The sequence below is a fragment of the Antennarius striatus genome, chromosome 14 (genome assembly GCF_040054535.1).
Source record: "Antennarius striatus isolate MH-2024 chromosome 14, ASM4005453v1, whole genome shotgun sequence".
Classification (NCBI taxonomy): Eukaryota; Metazoa; Chordata; class Actinopteri; order Lophiiformes; family Antennariidae; genus Antennarius; species Antennarius striatus.
The window spans coordinates 17936392-17955230 of NC_090789.1; the positions used below are offsets into that span (position 1 = coordinate 17936392).

At 39.6% G+C, this 18839-nt stretch overlaps 2 protein-coding genes across 3 annotated transcripts; one reads left to right on the forward strand and one right to left on the reverse strand.

The window, feature by feature from the left end:
* The first annotated feature begins 813 nt into the window (after positions 1-813).
* olah (oleoyl-ACP hydrolase) lies at positions 814-2837 on the forward strand. Its single transcript, XM_068333253.1, has 7 exons — positions 814-905; positions 994-1180; positions 1548-1686; positions 1812-1911; positions 2086-2255; positions 2351-2433; positions 2681-2837. Exons 2-7 carry the CDS (start codon positions 1051-1053, stop codon positions 2821-2823), a joined length of 765 nt encoding a protein of 254 aa, XP_068189354.1. The 5' UTR covers positions 814-905; positions 994-1050; the 3' UTR covers positions 2824-2837.
* A 95-nt stretch (positions 2838-2932) lies between these two features.
* Positions 2933-17665, reverse strand: LOC137607456 (sodium/hydrogen exchanger 3-like). Of its 2 annotated transcripts, none has more exons than XM_068333251.1 (16): positions 17075-17665; positions 11185-11487; positions 10830-10990; positions 9755-9833; positions 9418-9595; positions 9075-9295; positions 8791-8993; positions 8608-8697; positions 8464-8534; positions 8246-8375; positions 8003-8148; positions 7574-7697; positions 6938-7111; positions 6481-6535; positions 6300-6386; positions 2933-4151 (listed from the first exon to the last, which is right to left on the reverse strand). In XM_068333251.1, the coding sequence occupies exons 1-16, from the start codon at positions 17487-17489 to the stop codon at positions 3859-3861; spliced, it is 2730 nt and encodes a 909-aa protein (XP_068189352.1). In that variant the 5' UTR covers positions 17490-17665; the 3' UTR covers positions 2933-3858. The 2 variants fall into 2 exon arrangements, with proteins under 2 accessions (XP_068189352.1, XP_068189353.1); XM_068333252.1 differs by lacking the exon at positions 17075-17665 and adding an exon at positions 12713-13195 and having other exon boundaries at positions 2934-4151.
* Between the last annotated feature and the right edge of the window lie 1174 nt (positions 17666-18839).

Here is an 18839-nt window from a genome sequence, read left to right on the forward strand (position 1 = left end):
CAGAATATCATTGTTCGGAACACCCTAACAATTAGTAAATGAACGCAATATGACAACACCCTAACCCGACTCTACATGAATATGTAGAGATGTAAAGATGTTTCTCTCCAACAGAGGCATGCTTTTGTTTTTATTCATTCATTTTGTTTTCAGTCAATGTAAATATATTTGCAGTCACTGGTGGTTTTTCACAGTTAGCATGCTTCGTTTAAATAACCCTCCTGTGAAAGGTTTTAGGGTTTTTATTGTTTTTGTTTTGTTTTTTTTCATTTTTCGGAAGAATTCTTTAAAAAAAAATGTTGATCAGGATGACCCGAGTTATTTGGTGGGTTTGTTTGGCTTTGGCAGACTCATTCACATCACTGAGTACCACATAGGCTATGATCAGCTATAATTAGCTCTGAATAGTGACGGTGTGGATCCTCTTCAATTCTTGAAATATGCATGGTGTGGATTTTCCGGTATGAGCCTGTTTAATGTCATCTGACTTGACGACCCCCCCCCCCCTCCTCCTCCTCCTCCTCCTCCTCCACATCTGAGGGAAACCCGTCAGGAAATACCAACTGCAGAAAACACCGTCACTTCCTAAGAATTTCACTTCCAAGTATTGATTTCACGTTGTGAAATATCACCTGTCCTGTCCATCCATATGTTACAAGAACATTTTAGAAAAAAAGAAAACTTGACATGAAGCACCCAAAGTGTAGAGCCGGTAGGAGTTCTACTCGAGTAAATGACAGCACTCACTCCAGCCTGTAGATGTCGCTATAATCCACAGTCGCGTGTGTACAGCTCCACATACCACAGAAGAAGAAAGAAAACAGGAAGTACAGTTTTAGTCATCAGCATGAGGACTCACTAGTATGTCGCTTGTTGAAGTTGATGGATCTGTGGGTAACAAAAAGGTGAGACATGACATTTTTAACATTCCACCAGTTGTTTTAGTCACATTGGAGCTGAGTTTGTGTGTATTTGTGTCTTTTTGTTGAACAGGTTTAGTTCAGCCCACAGGATCATCAGAGGGGGGATCTGTCCCTCTGTTAACCTGAGATGGAAAAGGTGATCAGCTGTTTCCAGAAGAAGCCGGATGCTGTGAGCAGGCTGATATGTTTCCCCTGGGCTGGTGGGGGGTCCATGCACTACGCACGCTGGGGGAACGTCCTCAACAGCGACATAGAAGGTAACACCTGGAGGATGTTGTGTAAGGGCTGCACCTTGTACTGGTCGTCCATACTGTTTACTCTATATCCTCAGTGTATCCAGTGTGTGTGTGTGTGTGTGTGTGTGTGTGTGTGTGTGTATAGGTTCTCATTCACTGGTTCAGGGTAATCCTGTAGGGAATTGAGTGTCACTTGACTCAAATTTTGGGAATTTTATGATATCCTGATCCTAAACTGAAATCCAGCTGCTTGAGAATCATCCTTCAGGGTTTATTTACAGTTAGAATGGACGTGAATTTCAAAATTATGTCCTTTTCTTTTAATGTTATCTCTAGTGTGACTCTATTTGTATTCTAAATGTTTCTATAACACTTTCTGTTGTTTCAGTGTTTGCTGTCAAACTTCCTGGCAGAGAGAGTCGAGCCAAAGAGCCGTTCTATGAGAATATGCAGCAGATTGTGGATGAGGTTGTCAGTGTGTTGCTGCCGGTACTAAAAGAGAAGCAGTTTGCTCTGTTTGGCCACAGGTACAAGCAAAAAGCCCTTTGAGTGTGACGTCATATCTGTCATGGCAAGAGAGATCATCATTGTCTTTTTTTATTCTCACTTGGTTGAGCTGATTCGATCTCAACATTTGCTCTGATTGTTTCAGTTTCGGTGCTTTTACAAGCTTTGCGGTGGCAGATGCTCTGAAGAGGCTCCACAACCTTGAACCAGTTCACATCTTCCTTTCTGGTGCCTCTGCACCTTATGTGAGTTCATACCTGACGTCTGTGGAGAATGTCAGTCATCCAGGTCATTGTAGGTCTCTGTGTTGAATAAAGTCATGTGGAGCTGCAAGGAAAGCTTGGAGATGTTCCAGTCTCACCCAAGAGGCTTCTTCAGGTGGGAGGGTGGGTTGGTGTTAATATTTTCTTGTTCTCTAGTCAGACATGCGTATCAACGCCCCAAAGAGGAGCGACTTGTCTGACGACGATTTTGTCAAGTGGTTGAGTTTGATCGGAGGAACTCCTCCTGAGCTGCTTTCAAACCCTGAAGTCCTGAAGCTCTTCCTGCCGGCCCTGAAGGCTGACCTGCATGTTGTGGAGAACTACAGGTAGGCTCAATTCTCCCAGGATTTTACCCTTTAATTAGAAAGATCTGAGATGTGGAATGAAGTTTGGATCATTGGATTCACTGATTTTCTTTCAGGTGTAATAAGCCAGATAATCCATCCTTCTCCTGTCCTGTCACATGTTTTGATGGAAAAGATGACCTTCCTCATGACTTACAAGGTCAGTCCTCGGATCTGTTAGACACAGACTTTTAAAGAGCATTTTATCCAAAAAGGAAACCAATGGAAAGTTTCTTAGTTCACAAAATATTCCTGGACCTTCACAGTGGATAAGTGTTACAAGTATTCACCTTAACAACTGCATAACGTGTTGTATCTTCATATTAATTAACTTACTGTATATAAAATGACAGCAGTGTAGGTAAAAGAAACAATATTAATATTAGTTTTATGTACTTTATTAACAGCTTGGAAGAGCATCACATCGGGAGACTTCACTGTCAGGATCCTGGGAGGATCTCATTTTTACCTGAAGGAGTCTGTAAATGAAAAAATAATATTAGACTACATCACAAAGCACCTGGAAACCTCCCAAATGGACTATTTATAATGAAAAATGCACACTCACTGTATAATAGAAAAGTATCATGGTTTCCATGTGTTTTTGTCAAATTAACCATGATGTAAAGAAATTCTGTATTTCAGAAATGTCACATATTTCAAAAAATGTAATAGAAATCAGTACTGATGTAGCAGCTTATAGTGAATCCATTCAGATTATTACAAGTAACCTACAGATTTATCAGTAACATAATTGATAGTTGAGTTCACGAAATGTTAGCTTATTAATAATAGCCATTTTTTTTACTTACCTTATTTTAATGAGATGCAACACATTAATTAATACCAGTTTGATGAGGTTTCAGTTTATTTTTTTTCAACAAATCGAAAACAAACAAACCACACTTGACAATTTTTCTTTCATAAATCATTGATCAGTCATCAAAGTAACCATAAATCAATTCTCTGGTGACCTACGAACTAAAGAAATAATTCACAGCGTGACTGACTACAAGGGTTTACTTCATATACAGTATTTCAGAAGTTACTCAGTCACATTGTTCTACATGTATGTTACTGGCCAGATTTCATTGGGTGGAAATACAAGAAAAAATGTCATTTTGGAATAAATATCACACTTTTTTTTTTTAAAAGTTGAAATTATTTTTACATTCCCCTAATTTATCATCTGAATAAATAACACAATTTATAAACGTCTACATTATTGAAAAAGTTTGAATCACATTCAGGGATAAGACAGACTGCATGCACTGATTTGAAATGTTTGACTGGTTTACTATGAATCATGTGAGAACACACGGCAATGATCAACCCCCTGCTGCTGAATAGCACCTTCAGCTTCTCTCTGTTCAGTGAGGGGTGACGGAGTTTATAAGTGATGCTGCTGCACGAGTTTGGTGCTTGTGTGAAAGTGAATGTTTTGTCTAGAAGATCAGAGATTAGATTAGACAGTGGCACAGAGAACATTTTCTCGTCAATATTTTGAGAGAAGATGGTGCAAAGTCTGAGGTTCTGAGTCTTTGGCAGCCAGGTCAAATGGAGGATGAGGAGGGGGGTGTTGATGCTACATGTGGCCTCCGTCTCTCTGAGGAGGAGGAGGTGGAGGCGGAAGCGAGTCGTCGTCTCTCTGCTGTGAGTCAGGATTGTCGGCCATCATGAAGGAGTCGTTGGAGCGAATACTGATGCGAAGGGGGGCCAGACGGCGGAGGTTGGTGGGCGTCCAGGGCAGCCTCACCTGGGCTCGCTGTGAAGGAGCCACCATGTTGTTGTCGAGCTCGGCCTCTGCCAGCCAGGGGGGGATCTGCAGCTGCTCCGCGGGGTCCAGGTCCGGATTGAAGGCAGGGTTCTCAATCCCATCTGGAACACAAAGAACGCGTTTGTGCTGACAACTGTAGCTAGTAGCTCTCTATCAGGTTACAGTATTTTCCGCACTATAAGGCGCACTGGACTATAAGACAAGACAGAAGTGATTGTTTTTGGCCCCAAAAATGAAAGATCAAAGGTCAATGCTCACTTTGACTTCATGTCTTTGTAAGTTACAAATCAAGCCAGAAATCTTGGTGTAATTAAAGACTCCGACATGAATTTTAACAGCCACTTAAAAGCTATTACTAAATCTGCCTATTGCCACCTGAAAAACATTGCTCGAATTCAGGGGTTTCTGTCTCAACAAGACACAGAAAGACGATTAGACGCGGTAGAGCGGGTCATCCGATGTTTCAAAGATCAGCAGTTTGATTCCCGCTCCTGCCCAAAAGAGCACCCGGAGGTGAGCTGATAGTGGGAGGTGTCAGCTCCCCTCCGGAGCACTGCCGAGGCGCCCTTGAGCGAGGCGCCGTCCCCCTTACAAGTTGCTCATTTGGGGCGCACAAAAGGAGCTGCCCACCACTCTACCTCCTCTGCATGCTTACCGGCCCCTGTGTGACTGTGTGTGTGTGTGTGTGTGTGTGTGTGTGTGTGTGTGTGTGTTCAGGGCCTGTACACACATATATATGCATGATTTGAACTAACTAGAGTGCCACTAATTTCCCTGCGGGGATTATAATCGGCATATAAAATTTTTTTTGAATGATTGTGCTGCTCACCTGCCTGACCACCTGAGATCTGCTCAAATGGTCACTTCATTTAAATCAGGGCTAAAAACATTTTTGTTCACTGCAGCATTTTCCCAAATTTGTTTTTTAATTATCTGCATTTTTTTTAAATCAGTGGTTTTAGTTTAAATAATTTATTGTCCTGTTTAATTGACTTTTTCCTTTTAATTGCTCTTTTATTGATATTTTATTGTCTTGTTTTAACCCCCTTTTATCTTTGAAATGTTCTTGTGTTTTGTTGCCTTGGTAAAGCACTTTGAATTGCCTGTGTATGAATTGTACTATACAAATAAACTTGCCTTGCCTTGCCCAAATTGTTAAAAAAAACCAAATTTGGAGCATTTCACCAAAATGAAAGCGTTTGTGGACAAAGTTATAAATTTATACAATGTTGTTGTTGTTTGGTGTCTAATTTAGGAACTGCTTGACAAGAACACTTAAGTGCATTTTATTGACAAAGGTCTTTACCTTTTGCTAAAGTCAGTCTTTGGTTTAATGACTTAAACTAATGGTGGAGTAAAGGTAGTCCTCAAGATACGAACATTCAAAGATGCAAACAAATGTGCGGCGCCATATTCAATTATTGTAGTTCCCCTGTCTGCTGCAACAATACTATATGTTATTTTTATTTATTGTACAGTAACATGGCTTTTAATTGTTTCCCAGTGATTTTAGGACTGTAATAATTGTAGTGGACAGACGTAAAGTTGCTCTAAAATGACATACCGTAATCCCTCGTGTATTTGCGCATCAAGATGCTCGGCTTCAATACATCGCAGATTTTTATGCGGGTAGTCACGTGATACCGTACACGCATTCTGTTGGCTGACAGCATCTGGAAGTGCACTGTGTTCCGAGACTCACTGTACTCAGTGCACTTCTGTGTATTAAAGAAACACTTAAAACAATCTATAAGAGTGTGGGAAAAGTTAATACAGATGTAAGCTGGTTTAATATCAATATAGGGAGAGTTCATAAACGTTTAAATTAGCGTAAATAATAACATAAACAGTTTGTCGGAATTTCATTTTTTGCGGGTGGTCCTGGATTAACAGCGAGTAACGAGAGATTACTGTAAATCTGTATTTTTCTGTGTACAGTTACCAGTATTTTATTCTATTATGTGTTGTTTTCATGTCCTGTTATTGTTTCTGGTATTACAGAATAGTATTTAGAGTAGTAGTGACATTCAAATGACCTCAAATGGCGATTATAGATTGAAATTCAATAGATAACAATTTACAAACAATTCATTTTACAAACAACCTCTTGGAACCAATTGTGTTCATAGGTTGGGGACTACCTGTACTTCTAGAACTTTGTTTTGGTGGTTTTGCTCAAGCAAAGGTTCAGAGTATACTTCTTCCACCACTTATTGAGGATAAGTGGATATAATGATGATTTCTTTTACCTCCAGCTCTGTAGGAGACTCTCATGGGGAAGGAATTTCCTGACGCCTCAAAGCCACAGGCGCTGTCTCCCTCTGAGTACTCAAACTCTAGAAAAAAAAGAAAAATCTTTATACAATGCCTTTATTAAGTATATGTACAATTCAGGATATTTAATTTTTAAACTCAAAAATAAAGACAAACCTTCATCACCAGAATAATTGCTTTTATTTTTGTCCATTGATTTCTCGTTTCCCATCTGTAATATGCAGGGTGGACATTTTATTGGTTAAAGTTAAAGTAAATATAGGCTACAAAGTATGAAAAGCAAAGATGTAATAAACTGTTATGAATTTTAGAGCTGGGTTAGCGTAGTATTTTTGCAATTTTTGTGCTACAATACCAATATGTGAAAAATAGTATCTGCACAACTTTTTTCTTTTTTTTTATATCTAGTAAACGAAATCAAGTCCTGAAATTTAAAATCTGTCATCAATTTAATCTCACAACAGTTTAAGTGAATTTGTTAAGAATTGTAAATTTTAATTAAAGATTACAGGTTTGGTCCTAGAATTTAAATTCAAATTGAATTTGAGTTGCGGCTAAAATTGGGGATTAAAACTCTGCCCTTGTGTTTATTTTGTAAAACTGCATGTTTCACCTTATGCTGCTGGTCTTTCCTTGAGTGCTTGCTAATGTGCTTCGGAGGAGCAACTCCCATCTTTGCAGACTTAAAGGACTCCAGACGATTCCTCATCATCCTCTGGAAGATCTCCTGCACCTCATTTTCATCCCTGTTGAGATCGAAATGACTCCTGCTGTACCTGTGTCTGTGCTGTGGGGCAGAAAGCCAGAGACACGTCCAGAAGAATCAGCATGAAAAACTAACACACGAGTTTTCATAAGATTATGTGAATAAAAAGTTTATAACAAGGTTCAAACATCATTTTTAAAGGACGACTCTACAAACCATAAAGTCAACAACTTTCAGAGTGGGTGATGATTTATTTTGCATGACAACATAAAATTCGGGGTTACAAAAATATGGGAATTATACAGATATAAATAATTTGGAACGTCTAACAAAAGTTGCTTTTACGTTGCATTGTAGGAACTAACACACAATGATTTTGGACTTTGAGGGAGAAGATAAGGACCTCCTGGTTCTTGCTTCATTAATTTAATATAATTTATTATTAATTTAGCTATTAATTAGTTAACTTTTTCTTTTAAATACAACATAACAGTGTAACTGTAGTTCTTATAGTGATTACCGGTATGTGATTATGGAGCTTACCTGTTTCCTGCTCTTGTACAGGTGCTGCTGCAGCAGGTGATGAGTGTTCACATCCTCCCGTTCTCTCACACCAGTCGTGCTCTGTTCGTGCATTTCCAGGCTTACAGACGGAACAGGATCTCGTCTACAGCAGAAAAAAATCAGTTACTCAATGTGCTCGAACATGGGGGTTACTGCAGGTTCTTGTAGGACAGGTAGGTGAGCTGATTTTGACTTCTGTTTGTCTGATGTATGAAACCAGGTGCTGTAACTGCCTGTGACCACCAGGGGACATGGTCTTTACATCATTGATGTGGCAAAAGTAGATAGCCCATTTTCAATCTCCTATTAAGAAGTGTTTCATGTTTAGATGTGCCAACCTCCAAATTCGTGGCTGATATAATGAAAGGTGCCACCAGCTGATGAAATATTGATATGTTTCTTGCTCACCCCATGACAGACATTGCGCCGTAATCATCCGACGTGTCGGCAGTGATGTCAGGCATGACGTCCGCAAAATCTTCACCAAATTTCTTCTTGAAGTTGACAAACGCAGTCTCATTACGGATAAACTCCAGAGACCCTCTACGTTCACCCTGCAACATCGAGGCTTCCTTTAACAAGTGCCGCAACCTCTTTTCTGAAATGTACACCTGAACTAAACAACAGACGTGTGCAGCGCTTGACCCTCACCTCAGTCACGTAGCCAATGGCATCCTGGAGGTTCAGCTTGTGGAAGACTTTGAAGACGTAGTCGCGATTCTTCCTCGCCGACGGCTTCATCAGAAGTCGCGACATCCACTTCTCCTCGAAATTATTCCACCTTCAGAGCAAAACAAGAGAGATGATTGCTTCAACCAATCAAAACAGGACTTGTGATTAGTTGAGATGTTTGCGCTGTGTGTCCATACTTGTCCCTCATGTAGTTATGTCCTATTTGTCCAGATATGTCTTCTATGGCAACAAGCATGTGATCGAAAACCTGAACAACAAGAATAGAGAACATTAAACAGTCTGACTCCAGCCAGGGATGAATACGTCTTCTTAATGTTTACCTTGTTCTGCACTTTTTCTACCAGTGTGAGCTCAGTCGCCGCTGCTCGTTTTACTTTAAGCCAGGTGACCAGAGGTTTCATTGTTACTCCCTGCAACACAAAGAGATTTCAGTCAAAGTTTTGTTTTATTTGAGTAGGGTCCTACTCTTTCAGAGCGATAACACAACACATATGATTGCTTACCTGAAGGATGACAGTGAAGTAAACCACAATGAGTGTAGTGCAAACCATCAGATTCTTCTCTTTTATCTTTCTCTCATCTAACATAGTAGCTAAGCCATACGCAACAGCCCCTCGCAGGCCACCGTAGCTCATAATCAGTTGATCTATGAACTCAAGGGGGACCAGCCTGAACTTGTTTAGGATCCATGTAAGGACGACAACACCTGTTGTAGACATGCAGAAAAATTCAGTCAGATCATCAGGTGAGTAACGTTTGTACTCAAAACGGACAGCAACAGACTCACCAATGAATCTATACACAAAGATGAAGAGCAGTGTGAGGAGGATGAAGCCTGTGTTCCACACCCAGATTGTCTTATCAATGGCAGAGATGCCAAGGAACACAAAGACAATGGTTTCCGAACCGTTGGCTAAAACCTTCATGACGTATTTCACTGTGGTGACGGACCTCTCATCCATGTTTGCATTGATGTACTTCTGGCAGCACATACCACAGAAAACAATCCTATGGGGCAATAACAGCCACAGCTAAACATGTTTATTCTCCTTCCATAAATCCCTTCATAAATGCAAGAAAATAGACACAAATAACAAAACAGATTTAGGTGTTTGTCCTGTGTCACTCACGACAGGATGGCGGACAAGGACAGCATCTCAGCCGTCAGGTAGGAGAGGTAACCCAAGACAAAGACAAAGCCGGGCTCGATGATCTGGATGTTCTTGGTGCATCTGGTCACGAGAGCGATTAGCAGCCCGAACAAAAAGCCGACCAGGGAGCCCCCAAACGCCACCACAAAGAAGGAAACTGGGGACAAATGGGACACAGGTGCTCAGCCATTTTTGCAAAAATACAAATTAATGAACAAATTAATCCATGTGCAGACATGTCTGTTTGAGTCTGATGACCCCTGTGGGACAACAACAAGTTCTTCACTATTGATGAGTTAATGTTGTCACTCCTTACTTATTCCTTTAACAATCTCCACGGCATTAATTTTGGATCCTCCCAGTGACACAAACGCATCAAATACATTGAAGAGCACCTAAGATCAGAAGGAAATGAGAATCACAATGAGAAAAAGAATGGATAGGACATATGTCAGGTTTCATCCATATCATTTGTGTTTTTGTCAGCAAGATTATGGAAAGACTGCAGAAGTGATTTCTATGAAACTTGATAGGTCTTGGGTTAGGATACATTTAATTACATTTTAATTCTTATTAAAAAAAAACTAGATTAATGTAGGATAAAGACTTTCATTTTTAATATTTTTGCCTTTTTTAAATTATTTTCAGCTGAAACTATGCCTTTGAATTTCCTGTCACAACACATGTCTTGAGATTGTACATACTTGGGATTCGCTAATGATTTTGGAAACCCTCTTACCTTTTAATGCTTTAAAAATGTTGCCAATAGTCACAATGAGAATATAACCTGCTTGGGCATGTTTTTGATAATCTAATTCACAGAGGATCAGTCTAAAACCATTTGGGGTCAAAACTTTGCTGTCAAAGCAGAATTAAGTGTGGACAAAACATTAATTCTGAACAAAATAGTTCTTCCTGGTGTAGTTTATCATTACGGGCAGAAAACGTATGAATGAGTCTGAAATCCACAACATCTAAAACCTGAAGCACAAAGTTCACAACAGCTCATTGCTTTTACTCCTTGGTTTCTGAGATCAGAGTCCATTACACTGTCAATAGAAAAATGTTTTATTCTCTTTCACTCCTCATTGCAGTTTATTTCAGCAATGAATAGAGAGGAATAATGATTCATAACACATACAAATAACTTAATTATAAAGGCAACCACCTCAAAGAGCGCTTTGACCAATCGGGGAGGGATTGGGTTCAGGCAAGGCAACGAGATCTCAACCAGGGTAAAGGTTTTGACTTTGAAAATGCGATTGTTTGCATTCTCACCACTTCACGTCTCTGACATGTACTTTACCAATGATGGATGTGTCAGCATATTCACAAACCTTTCTGCTTCTTAGGTAATGTGAAAAGTTAAGTGCCAACAGCTTCATACGAACCACTGTCACGCCATCGTTGAGCAGCGACTCTCCAAACACCATGATGAACAGGACTTCGTTGACATGGACCTGCTCAAACACGGCAATGACGGCCACGGGGTCCACAGCAGCAATCAGGCTGCCGAAGAGTAGATATTGCAGGAGACCAATGTCCAGGTCACCTACAGCACAGGAGACACTCTTAATCCAGTTTTTCAAATCTCGCTGAGAACGAGTTAAAAAACCCTGAATGCTTCAACCACCCAACAATCCACCAGGCCACTGTGACTTATGACTAAGATGCTCACTTTTAATGCAAAATAAGGGACCAACAACAACACAAACAACAGTGGACATGCACTTAGTTCCCTCTTACCCATGGCTCCTCCCAAATGACACCCCCACAATGACAGTCCTAAACTGGCGGCATTCCAACACGTCCCAATGACGGCGTACACCAGGATGGCACCCATGTTGCTGAAGAAGAGCTTGTTGGGCATGGAGTAACCTGCATCCAGGATGATTTGAGGCAGCAGGTAGAAGAAGAACACCGTTGGGGTCAGTGTGAAAGTCTGCTTCTTGTCCGCACCCCAAACAATCCCACCCAGGAGGAAGCCACAGCAGATGAGAAGGGCGCTTTCTGGGATCACATTGGTCACGTGGTGGTTGGCCTCGATCACTGAAAGGAGACAAGGACAGTTTCTGTTGAGATCTGATCCGCTCTAGTAGGATCCCCGCAGAACAAGAAAGTGTAAATTCATAATAACGCAAAACAGAGGATTGTCAAGATATCTGACCGCGATGAAACAATCATAAGGTCCCATGGCTGATAATGTTTAAAAATTATTGCATCATAACTAAACCATTAAACTAAAATTCTTAATGAGGTTGCAAAAATAGCCAATGATCAACCGTCTGAGCTGAGAAAGACTGACATTTTGTTTTGTACATGATTAACCAGGTGCGTATGACAGTTTACAAATCTCTCCGTAACTTAAGACAGACTTTGGCTTGAGGGGACTTGACTTAATGGTCTGATAAAGTTCCACTTCAGATTATTGACTAATCAGATCAAATGAACCATTAAAATATACTCAGTTCATAGTGTTTATTTCAGTTTCCAGCCCACAAGGAAGAGTTTCTTATGCTGATATATTCTATTCAAACAGAGTCAAAGAAAACTTTGGCACAAGTGGCACGATTACTTCCCATTACAGAGGAATATGAGACATGGTTGAAGGCCCCACATTCATAAAATAACATATTTCAACCAAAGTTAGATCAGGCAACATGCAATATTATAATATTGTTATATACGTATTATTAATAATATATTAGGCTCAGCTAGAAAAAGATGTGATGTCACCAATTAGATGTATTTGAATCAAACATCCATTGACTGTTATGCAGTCCTAGCGAAGCGTGTCAGTGTTATTTATTCACAAACAACTGATGTTATAAAGAAATTAACTGAAATGAAAAATTTCAGCATTAAAAAAACTAAATCTAAATAAAATTTTCACTCTTTCAACATTTGTTTTTGAATCTGTCATGTGTGGCAATGATTTAGAGGAGAGGATATATTCTTTTATATATTTATTTAACATTAGAAGGTTTAAAATAGCTTGACGTTATGTAGTTTGCTCAGAAATGTTTTGGATGGCAACATCAAAAAAAATGGATTAGACTGGTTAGACTTCATGAATTTTTTGCATATTGAGTTTTGATATACGTACATTTGATCATCAAGTACTGTCTATTTCAACGTAGGGCCAGTAGTAATGATACTTTCCAGCCATGCATGTTGCATATAATAATCATCACAATATAAAATATTTATTTCTTGGATCAAAAATACTGTAAATGAAAGGAGGGATGAACACATTACATTGTTTGTGACATACCCAGTTTTCCCAAACCAGCCATCAATATCCATAATGCAATTATATAAGGGGTCTCCACATGGTGCCACTTAAAAGTTACGATGGGGATTCCTGTGATGCTGGCGTCATGGCCGTGTTCAGTCTGATTTACGTTTGAGTTAGACGCTGGGGGCCTCGGATGTGGTTCCTGATGCGTCAGTGCCGTGTTTCCATTCACTTTGGTGACCCCGAAGATGAGGCAGATCAGTAACCCTGACCCCAACAGCCACAGGTGCACAAATCCACAGCGGTTCATTTGTTCAAATAAGGATAAAATAAAGCCAAGAAAAAAAAATCCTCCGTCGCCAAGTTCCTCTGTAACTGTCAGGAATAGCTGAACTGTTCTGAAAGTTCTATTCCCTCCTTATTAACAGTTGGTGGTTCTGCTTTAACTCCTTTTCCTCTCTAGAGTTCCATCTTTCTACCTTACTTGATGACTCTGTATCATCCTTCCTGTCACAGACTTTTCAGGAGTGAATTCAGGAAAATCCAAACCCCCGGAACTCAGCCTTATATACTCCAGTGTGTGTGTGTGTGTGTGTGTGTGTGTGTGTGTGTTTGTGTGTGTGTGTGTGTGTGTTAGGTTGGAAGATTAAAGGAGGAGTAAATGATGTCCAAGAAAGACCTCCGGTTATTCAGTCACATCTCACCGGTCACTGCTTGGTTTGTGTTTTTCTTGTTTGTGTTTATTGCATCTGCTAAAATCATGACAGATTTTTTTGTGCATGTGTAAGTCAGGAAGTAAGAGCAGAGGTCATTTTTAGTTGTTGAACCAATAGCGGTGTGTGTTGAGGAATATTTCCATGGGCTTTGTCTCACAGACTTGTGCTTAGTAATGATTGACGCTGGCATTACTCAACCTGGTTAAAGACTCCCAGTTGTCCTGACGTGGGAGAAGTGCGTGGCAATGTTTCAGTGAACAAGGTCGTCCCCTTGTTTCATCCTGAAAAATAATAAATACATTATAGAAGTCAAAGTGTCCTGGGACAAGACACTGAGGTCTAAACTACCCCTGGTAGTCGATCCACTGGTGTGTGAATGGTTTCTGCTTAGCCTGTACCACCAGTGTAAGAACGTTGGTGTCAATTGGTGAATGTTGGGCTGTAAAGCACTTTGAGTACCCACACCAGAATGGCACGATGTTAGTTCACTCTCACCCCTCTTGGGGTGGTGTCTGTGTCATCTTCCAGCTTGGGTTGTCCACCAGAGGCCTGGGAGTTTGAGGGTTCTGAGGAAGATCTTTGATGTTCCTGTAGGACTGTGCTCTTCAACCCTGGACTTGGGCTTCAGTTGGTGTTCCTGGAATATACTGGATTCTCATTCTCCCAGTTTACCACAGGGACAACCTCTGTCTTGACCTTCCACATCTGTTCCAGCTGGTCTTTGACCCCTTGGTCCTTCTCAGCCTTTTTTTTTTGTTCCTTCTTCTTGATGTTGGCATCAGCTTGTATCACCACATTTATGGACATCGCCCTGTTCTGCTCTTTGTCCACCACCACTATGCCCAGTTGTTTAGCCAGCAGCTGTTTGTCAGTCTAGAACCTGAAGTCCCACAGGGTCTTGTCTCAAACATCTGGACTGTCTCAGGAGCATCTTTGCCAATCCTGTACTTTGGGTCTTATTTGCTGTTATAAACTCTGGTCTCTAGGGCCGTAGTGCTTAGTTGTTCTTGTGCTGCCATGATCAGTGCCTCCTCTTCCTCATAACACTCATCAGGTTTCTTCTGCTTTCATGTGGGATCATGTCCTCAAAGTAGTCTTGGAATTTCTCTGGACGTGGCCCTGATGCTTCAACCCTGATTGGGTTTAGGCCCACTAACAAATCTACTGATTTAGATTAGTGTTGAAAATGAACGCAGGTTTTTTTTAAGAACATAAGTAGGCTGATAACATTAACATATGAGCAGAAATTAGCCTCCATTGTGAAATCTTTCATCCACTGATTCTCTGGATTTGTTGTGGTGCCACATTGTGTTTTGTTTTGGGAGTTTTTTCCAACAATCCCATCCTGTTTGAGCAGGACAACGGACAATAGCCTCATTGCAAAGATGGACTGGTTTCATGATTGACATATAAGCTCTTACACAGGTGTAAACTGCTATGGCAGCAATAAAAATATCTCAGTGTGCTCAAGTGGAATCAAGTACCTACAAACAACATTACTCAGTAAATTTGTTTTTTTGTTTCACAGTGTTTTTAAAGATACAAATGTATTTCTGTCAGTGCAGTCCACTGAATAATGAATTCCGCTTTATACCTGACAAACATCTTGTTGGATTTTAAATGCTCTAAATTATTCTAATGAAAACAGTTGACTGCACACTCGAGACTGAAGTCCTCTCTTCAGCCTTATAAATTAATGACCCAATATATCTTTTTTTAATATCAGCTGGCTTTAAACTCCAACCTTTAAATCATTCAGTGTCAACAGCTACACCTTCAACAGTAAAAAGGTGAGGTGAACGTCATGGGGGAAAGGAGGTCAAACAAAGTTTGTGTCAAGATTCAAAGATACAGATGCTACAGTAAAGGATCATTGCGTAACTGCTTATTGAAACGGAGTTAAATCAGTGAAATTTGTATGTTTAATTCAAGAGGTCATTCATTGACAGTGAGAAATATCAAATGAGCAGAATGCTGAAATAAACTTCAATCACAACATATGCACAGATATAAAAAAAGAATCCTACTTTTGTTGAAGAGAGGGAACAGACCACAGTGAGAAAATGAAAGAAAGAAAGCATTGTAAATCTGCATGGAGGAAATAAGACATGAAGAATCGCTGCCATTGTCTGAAGCAGGCTGAGTAAGAAAAAAGTCAACATTTATAGTGTGCACACATTATTTGTGTTTTGATTTGTGTAAGATTGCTTTATGCTGAGTTTGTCGAACCAACATCAATTCTTAAGTAATCGTGAAGCTCATATAAAGTTATACACATGCTAATGCTTATTTGTTCATTGATGAAAGTTTATCAGTCCTAATCAGTTGAATCCTTATATGAAGGTGCAGCAGTGACATTTAAGAGATATTGTCTAAGCCCTGTGTAAATGTTTGGCCTTCAGTTTAAACAATTTCAAGGGTCTAAATCAGCTCAAGGAAGTGGAGCAATTTGACCAAAAATGCTGTCCAATAAGGAAATTGGTAAAACTATATATTGCATTTACCAATCCACTTTGTTGACCTAAATAGTCCTAAACTATCATGAGTAAAGATATTTAAATCAAAACGTCCTTTCACAAAAAAAAAGTCACATAAAGGACATGCAAAAGACACCTTCTGAAACCAAACATATTTCTCTGTTGTTATAAAGAACTCTGTTTCAGTCACTACAAACATGGCTGTAACATTTTCAGCCTGAGGCAGAAAATTTCATAACAAAGCTGCCAAAACTGACCAGCCTACTGTAACATTCTCATTTTATTGCTTGGTTAACTACAGTGTCACTACCTTCATGATTTACAGACCACAGACCCATGTTTATGTGAGTGGAAGTGCACACAAACACATGCAGACTCAGATGCATTCTTATTCGTTTATATTGTACACAGCGCCACAACCCATTTGTGTCTATTTTGTATACAAGAAATGTTAATGACTATGTTACATGATTACAAAAGGACAATACAAATGTGAAAAGACATGTTTTGCAGAGGTCAAACTTTTTTTTAGGCCCCAAATTAACATCTCATTAATTAATGTTCATAATTTAAAACATATCCTGGTACAATTAAAGCATTCAAATTAGGAAATAACAACCAAATAGTTTGCGATGTGAAATTGGGTAACCACAATAAATCTGATCCATTAATTCAGTAGGGGTATTTGGTTGTTAACTTTACCAATAATATGTTTCACCATTTCAATAATGTCAGCTGGGTTATGCAAAAATTAGGACAGAATTACCTTAAAATAGATTTTCATTAAAATTTTTGGGATTATAGGACAGAAAATCGCATTGACCTTTGGGGAGGTTCTGGATAAGAAGGTGGATCCAGACATTTTTTTTCCTTCCGTATTCATCCACATCTAGTCCTTATGGTGCTTCACTAATATTTTATATTATGTATATATATAAATTTTATATTAGTGAATATAATCAAGTTTATCCTAGAAGCTGACGAGGAGACAATTACAATCTTCTCGTCTTCAAGAAGAAGAACGAATGAATTCATCCAAAGGAAGCTGTTGAACTTTGATAGGATTTGCTCATCTCAGTGTCTTTCTATTTCTAATGGTTTCTTGATTGTATTTTCATAAAAGTGATGGGAAAATGTATAAATATCAAAATTGTGGGAATGTCACTTAAGTTTGTCTATGTGAGGACAAACGTGTTAGGACTTACCCAGTTTGCAGAGCCAACAGACCAGGATCCAGATGGTAACGAGGTATGGAGTAGAGACATGGTCCCACTTCCAGCTCACGATTGGTAGAGTGGTGATGGGCCCTCCTCCATGACCACCTTCCCCATGACCACCTTCCCCATGACCACCTTCCCCATGACCACCTTCCCCCTGACCACCTTCCCCATGTTCATCATCCCCATGCTCCGTATCCTCGTTGGTGTCATGGCCATCCCCATCCCCTGTGTCCTCGGTGGTGTCATGGGCGACCTCATGTTCGGTGTCTGAGTTTGGGGTGTCCCCGTGATCACTATCTTCTGTGGTGCCATGTTCTGTGTCATCAGTGGCCAGGCTTGGGCATCTGGACACTATCACAAACATGCAGAGAAAAAGTGCAAATCTCCAAGTAGTTGCCATGTTTGGAAAGTAGTTGTCCGCCAATCAAGATTTAGGCTGAGTCAGGAGCTCAGGTCAACCTCTGGTGTTAGGAGTCTCTCATTCCTGTCCTGTGTTCCTACTTCCCTCTCAGGTCTCTTTCATTTTGTCCCGACATATGTCCACATCTTTATCTGACCTGACAGCGCCCTTGGCTCTGCTATGGATTCAGCTTTTCTTCACAGGTGAGGCTCAGCCCATCTTGATGCTAGTCTGTCTCCTCCCACTCTCTATCCAAACCAGCTCGTTTGTCCACTTCACTCAATGGACGGTTTGATGTTCTTCTACCTATTATGTACTTGATATGTGGTGAACACTTTATGAGCAAGTTTTCACTGAGGCTAAACTGGCACAGAACCTGTTGCAAGGTCCGCTAATGTAAAGGAGGGATTTCTTGCTTGGATAAATTTGAAGTCTGTATTTGTCACCATTTCTAGATGTTTTATTACATCCTACATTATTGTATTTTGTGTGTGGAAGAGACATTGCATCAGTTTAATAAATAATAATCAGTTTGCTGGTTATCAGAAAGAAGAAGAAATGAAGAAATATTAGGAATACAACACTGAATAATTGTGAATCTCTCTTACGCAACTCTGAAAACGCTGAATACATATTTGATACCAAGAATGTGTTTCAAACTGAAAGCATTGAGTTATCATGCAGAGGTCCTTTATTGAAGACAGGATAATGATAAAACTATGATCATGTAAATGTAGTATTTCAAATTTAATCCATAGTAAGTACTTAACATTAAAATACCTTATGTTTAGGGAGATTTCATAAATAAGAACAGTTTGGGGTTTTTTTTTTTGCTTTTCTGAACCAAGATGGGGTTGATTTTTTTTTATAGGGTTTGTATTTGCTGATATTTATTTACTTGCTCACAATTTGGAGCTATCTTTGTAAATTTTTATCAGATGTGACTGCTCTTCATTTTGAAATTAGAAATTGATTAATCCTTTTTAAATATTATACTATTCAAACTGTTTTTGTGTTCACTAGTAATCTACATTTACCTTGGCTGTTAGAAAGACATGATGGAGTGGTGATGTGGTGGAGGAATGTGACCACATCATATAAAATGGAACAAAAATTAAAAATCACCTGAGTGAATGATGGCGGTGTGTTACTGCTTGATGCTGTGATAAACTGAGACGGTAGCAGCTATCAAACTTAGCTTAGATGCTAAGTTTACTAAAGCTGATTTTGTGTGCTGAAACATTAACATTACAAGTGATAAAAGGACACGTAATGATCTGAACTGCAATTATTGGAATGTATGAATATAAAACGGCAGCACACACTCAACTACTTTAAATGAAATAAATC